Source organism: Rhea americana, unplaced genomic scaffold, assembly GCF_003343005.1.
Source record: "Rhea americana isolate MKP2758 unplaced genomic scaffold, rheAme1 scaffold_1, whole genome shotgun sequence".
Classification (NCBI taxonomy): domain Eukaryota; kingdom Metazoa; phylum Chordata; class Aves; order Rheiformes; family Rheidae; genus Rhea; species Rhea americana.
Genome location: NW_028185038.1, coordinates 16,324,999 through 16,331,246, shown reverse-complemented (window position 1 = coordinate 16,331,246; position 6,248 = coordinate 16,324,999). Strand labels below are relative to the sequence as shown.

The following is a 6,248-nucleotide window of genomic DNA, read 5'->3' as shown; positions in this document are numbered from 1 at the left end:
GCAGAGTGCCAAATCATTCTTTTAAGTACTGACCTGTTGATAAAAATACAAGATTCACAGATTTCAGTAGASCTAAACACAGTCAAATCCATGGACAATTTGACTCTACAAAGCATTCTGTGACATAGGTGGAAAATATAGATAGCATTTGGCATTTGAATTGCTCCTGCAGTCACAGAATAGCTATGGTTGATGATCTTTTCTATTTATGGGTTGAAATTCCCTTAGGTAACATCCCCTCCAAGAAAAGCACAAAGTAGTTTTAACCGCTTTTCCAAGCACCTTTGATCTTCGTCCGCTGTTAATCACTTTGATGCCTGTTCTCCAATTGTACACAACATTTTATTAAACTGTACAAACAGCACTGACATTTTAAAAATTTGTGTTAACTGTTCTAATTAAACATGATGACCCRCTGCACAGACTGTAAGCACAGATTCCCCCCTGTATTTCATATAGCATAAAGAGTGATTTCACAAAAGTCACTGGGCTAACTCTGCTGGGGAAACCTTTTTAAGGACAATCTGCTTTTCTTGTCAACTTTAGGMAATTCTGCTGTGGCCCTGTAGGGTTCAGTGCATACAACCACTGACAGCAACATCCAGGCACAGCCTGCAAGGCTGGATTCGTCCCACAGGGAGGGCCAAGTTAACAGGCTCCCTGTACAGCCCATGGAGCCAGAAAGGCATCTCTGAAGGCTTTCTGATTTTGTGATGGCTCATCCTCTAGAGCTTCTCTTCTCTGCAGACTGGAAGAGTTCATACAACAAAGCTCTGAATTTACAATCTTCAGTTAGAGCCCAACATCACCTGGGACAACTGCCTAAGTCTAAATTATTACAGAACCCTTTATCTGAGCTTTAACTTATTTTTGACCCAACATTGAACTGGCCTGTCAGTGACATGCAGTAACTGGGTGGTTCTGGATCTCTCCAGCCTCAGAAAACAGTGTGTCTTATTTTGAGAGGATACCAGTATGAAAGGATCACGACCAAGATTTTTTTTTGTTTGCCCACCTATATTTTCATAGACTGTAAAGGCAGCAAAACATCATGAGGTGGAACGAGAGGGCCAACCTCACCCAATGTGCTRTCCTGCCCCATGGCTGCTCGGTGCAGTTTGTTGACCTGTGTCTGCTATCAGTTAGTACATTATTTAGAGCATTACAAAGTATATCAGCCTTTGGAAGGACCTTTCAAGTAAAATAGGCCAGTGAAATGATGGGAAGGCCAATCTTATGATGCTTAAAAATGATTTGAGGAAACCTCTTCATCATTTCTGATTCAGTTTTAGGATAAAACTGCAGAAAACCCAGTCCACATTTTACTCTGAACCTGGTACATGTGAGGACAACAATTAAAGCTTTAGAACAGGAGTTCTTAATCCTTTCTTGTGGACTGTAACTTCTTCTCTGCTCAAATGCTAATATAAACCTACATGCATCTTGACACTTGCCACTGCAACGATCCTCCTTCAGAGTTSAGCCCRTAGCTCAAGAGCCTCTGGTTGAGAKAYATGGCTACTGGAACATACACTGACAGAGTCTCTTTGCCCAAAGCGATCTTAGGAAGCAAAATTAAATCCTAGCACTTGTGAAGATTATTTTTGAAGTGGGAGGAGAGGTAATTTTCTTCCTCAAAATTTCTATGCACACATACACCATTCTTTTAATGTGCAAGTGGAGGTTTCCAAGCCAGTCTGAAACCCACCTAGATGCCTTCAGGCCTTGAGCTCACCACTCATCCTTCAGAAAGAGGTGGGGTGAGGTGTGAATTGCAGGATTGGGCACCAACATCACTGGAAGCTTAAATAAGTTTGRTTTTACTGACAGGGAATCCCACTGGCTGTGCATACAAGTAAAGGGGAACAAATTTTGCCACCTTCTCCTTTTCAAATGCTCTCAACTACAAGAACATMCAGAAAAGAGAGAAGAGAGACCAAAAGATACAGGAAAAGGCTTCATCATTAGTGAGCAGTGKCTGGCATCTGCTACAGGCTGGAACAAGCTGAAAGACTCCAGGCATAGTGCAAGCTTTCACTGATGTGTTTTTCTCGTGGGTCCTTGGTAAAATCCACCATGTACAGTCTTCAGTTGACAGTGTTACTCAAGCCATCACGGAGAATTCCTTTAGTAAGGAAAGCCCTGGGTAAGGCAGACCTCAGGAAAATATCTTCTCCATTTTAGGGTTCACAAAAGAAAAGTTGCTGAACATATTTTGGTCCATGCTGTTAATCAGTGCTCTGTCAGCACAGGACAGTCTAGGCTTTTCATTCAGAAATTCCTTGTCGAAATTGCTATAGTCACTTGGAGATTTCTTCAAGAAAAGGAAAAAAAGAGAAAGGAGAATCAAACCACTAATATTCAAGTCTCTATTAAAATGGTACTGGTCACCTGAAGCKACTTTCTATGGACTCATGCACATGCATGACTTACCAGGATTGCAGAAGCTGGATATCAGCTCAGCTAAGGAGCCCGCAATGCATTTGCTCTCAGTTTTTTGCACTATGGTTAGTTACTGTAGCCCAAGTGATGCACAGTAACTTGTCAAGTTGCAGTGACCTGCTGTATATCTGAGCCCTAGATATACAGCAATTAGTGATAATCACTTGATTATCTCCATCCYATTAAAGTAATAATTGGCGTAGAATTTATACAGGAGGCAGTGGGGTTGTGATCCCATGAATTCTGCATGGCAGTGGTATTGCAGCTTTTGAGCAAGGTAGTCTGAACACATCAGTTAAATAAGGCTATGACGGACAGCAAAATGAAAGTATGCATTTATCAAAGGAAATTAATATTATTATTAACAATAAGACAGATGCCATCCTGAATTAGTAGACCACCTGGTTACCTGAACTGTTTTTCCCTCTTTATTCTCTGCAGTGCAATGACAGATAATCCCTGCAGAATGGGTTGTGGTATCCATACCCCTGCTATGGTGAGTGCAAGAGTGATGAGTAATTAATGGCTCCTCATGTCTGAGGATGCCAGATCTAGGCTCTTTATAGCCTTCAGAAAGGCGTAGTCRTGATGACCATGATGGGTAGCCCAGTCAACAGAGTTTTACATAATTCACAATTTATCTTTCCACTGACTGTACAAGGAGTGAGGTTCTGGCAGATTCAAACTGCAGATAGTTTCAGCCCTTCCTATCTGACATACGCAACATACCACGCAGCCTGATAAGCAACAATTTAATGTGAGTAAGAGCCAATATTTTCCATTCTCACTGCCTAAGACCAAGGTCTTTTATCTACTTTTAGATGGAAAAGCTGGGTGTGCAGAGCAACTCTAAAAGATGATCTTGAAAGTGTGGGGCATTTTGAAAAACTTAACTTGTGCCTTAAACTATTGGCTTTAGTGTAAGACAGACATTTATCCATCTTTAAAACACTAACTGTATGTGTCCAAATAGGCCTGGAGGTCTCTGACATTAAAGACTCATTTCTGAAGAGTTTGGACAATGTCCCTAAGTAAAGGGGGTGAAATATTATTGCATATATATATATGCATTTATATGAAATATTATTGCATATATATATAGGCATTTATATATAAAACCTTGCTTTGGTTTACTGCTAGCAATGTTGAACTTACATAACTCATGTGTTAGAGAGTATAAATACTTTGGGAATGAATGATTCTGGAATAAAAAGCATCAATATGTGAAAATCAAAGGAGTTGCATCCTTACCACTCTGGGTTTGAAAGGAGGCTCCATCTTTCTTTCTTCTAAAGCCTCCCAGTTTATTTCCCGAAAAAAGGCATGTTGGCGGATGTTCCCTCTTGCTCCCAGTCTCCTCTCAGGTTCTCTCACAAAAAGCTAGGATTTTGGAAAAAGAAAAAAGAATTATCTTCCTCCTTTATTTGYAACACTGCATTGATTGGGATAGCTCTACCAGAAAGGGTCTCAGACTTCAAACTCAAGGAAGGTTGACACAAGTGTGAAGACTCTTTTATGTACTGAATTAGATTCTTAGCCTAACATGCCAAAACTGAGAGACCTCAGCCATATCTTTCTTYTGCAAGAGTGAGAGGATAAATTTGCTACCTTGGCAGCTGAGCCGAACCTTCAGCATGTGTGTCAGCATGCAAATGGCAACTACATATATGAAATCTCTGTTCTGCACCTGCAAGTTTTTGTGGGTGATTTCTTGTAAGAATGCAAATATTTATAGCTGAAATGTGAGCACCACGTGTGGAAATATTAATCTAGCTTATATGGGGTTGGATTTATTTCCTACACTTTTAGATGCCAGTGTGCAGTGTTTGATCTACAATTTCCTTTATAGTTAAAGGAGAAAAATAGGAAACTTGGGAGCAAATCWTCTGATCTCCTTTACATAGTTACAGATGAGGTGAAAGACACTCTGGAAGTGCTTGCTTCTCTCCACTGACTAGCTCAGATGTYGTCTACTTTGTCAAAAGATTCCCAATTCAGATAGTTTGTGCTTGCTGCACATAGCAGGCTACAAGCCTTGTGGAGGAATAATCCTGGTAAAGATATGAAAAAGCTAGAACTAGAGGCATATGTTTTCACCATCAGCTAAGTGCAGATCTGAGCCCAATCTTCACCTTAGTATAGCCTGTGTTATCATAGACATTTCCATGGTGATGCTGGAGCTATTGGGCTCCAGAAACATCTCAATTATTTTTCAGGATTTTCAGGAGTGCTAAATGTTCTCAAGCTCTTGTAGATGTTTGTGAGCAGAATGTAGTGCTGAAATATTGCTTCAATGGTTCATGTGAATAGTGAAATATCTATCTTTATATCTGCAATAAAATGTCTGGGGCCTCCAGACTAGCTGGCCAGGAGAGCATCAAGTCCTAGATCTCTCTAAGGTTAGTGGAGACAAATAGTTGCAACACTTTTGATAGTAGGTGGCTTGAATATAGCCAATACATCCTATTTCAGAATTAAGGGCACTTTTTCAAAAGCATTTGGCTGCTATTGTATGTCATCTCAAAATCCTCTTGGTTATGCATTAGAGTTTTCTGCTAATCCACTTGGCCATCAGTAAGCAAACAATAATTATCACTCAGCAAAGAATAAATATAAATATCTAATGCCAAAAGTAGCTGCAAAGGAATCTGATGTATGGACAGTTGAAGGCCTATTTGAAAAGAATCAGATATTGAGGTTTGGTAAGCTTCAAGGAAAAAGGACTCATCAAAACCAATGTATCCTACAGACAACTGATTACATAGCAGTGCAGATTCCCTAGGTTAAATTCTGTTCAGATGATAAAGGCACTTAGCAGGACAGAATATTTAACTCTAAAGGGTCACTGGCAATGAGACTATATCATAATGGAGATTTTTTTTTTGTCTTTCTATGTGCTTTTTAGGAAAGACAGGCCAGGAAGGCRAGCTGGTGGAGTTGCTCTTTATTTGAGAGAGCAACTGGAATGCATCAAGCTCTGCATAGGGGTGGAGGAGGAGGAGGCAGTCGAGAGCTTATGGGTAAAGATTAAAGGGCAGGCTAGCATGRGGGACACTGYTGYRGGTGTCTGCACCTGACCAGGAAGAGAAAGTTGATGAGGCTTTCTATAAACAGCTGGAAGTAGTCTCAAGATCATAGGCCCTGGTTCTCAGGGGGGACTTCAACCACCCTAACATCTGCTGGAGGGACAACACAGCAAGGCACAAACAGCCCAGGAGGCTCCTGCAGTGCATTGATGATAACTTCTTGTCACAAATGGTGGAGAAGCCTATGAGGAAAGGTGTCCTGCTGGACATTGTCCTTACCAACAGAGAGGGACTGGTTAGAGAYGTGAAGGTTGGGGKTAGCCTTGGCTGCAGTGASCACGAAATGGTGGAATTCAGGATCCAGCAGGAAAGAACTAAGGCAACAAGMCGGATTGCAACCCTAGACTTCAGGAGAGCAGACTTTGGGTTCTTCAGAGAYMKAAYTGGYGGAGTCTCATGGGTTAAGGCCCTAGAAGGAAGGGGGGTCCAGGAGAGCTGGCTAGTGTTCAAACATCACTTCCTCCAAGCTCAAGAGCGGTGCATCCCTATGAGTAAGAAGTGCAGCAAAAGGGGCAGGAGACCTGCCTGGGTGAGCAAGGAGCTCCTGGCCAAATTCAGACAGAAGAAGAAAATACACAGAATGTGGAGGAAGGGACAGGCTAYTTGGGAGAATTATAGCAATGCAGTCAGAGTACGTAGAGATGCTGCGAGGAAGGCTAAGGCCCAGCTGGAACTGAGTCTGGCAAGGGATGTCAAGGACAACAGGAAGGGCTTCTTCAA

General features: G+C 41.6%; 1 protein-coding gene across 1 annotated transcript in view; it reads right to left on the bottom strand.

Annotated features, from left to right (window-relative positions):
• Positions 1–370: 370 nt before the first annotated feature.
• Positions 371–6,248, bottom strand: part of PRKCQ (protein kinase C theta) — a 51,721-nt gene continuing 45,843 nt past the window's right edge. The window contains exons 17-18 of the mRNA XM_085299578.1: positions 3,694–3,822; positions 371–2,314 (exon numbers count right to left, since the gene is read on the bottom strand). Coding sequence (XP_085155704.1) covers positions 2,159–2,314; positions 3,694–3,822 — 285 coding nt within the window. The 3' untranslated portion in view covers positions 371–2,158. The remainder of the gene's footprint in view (positions 2,315–3,693; positions 3,823–6,248) is intronic.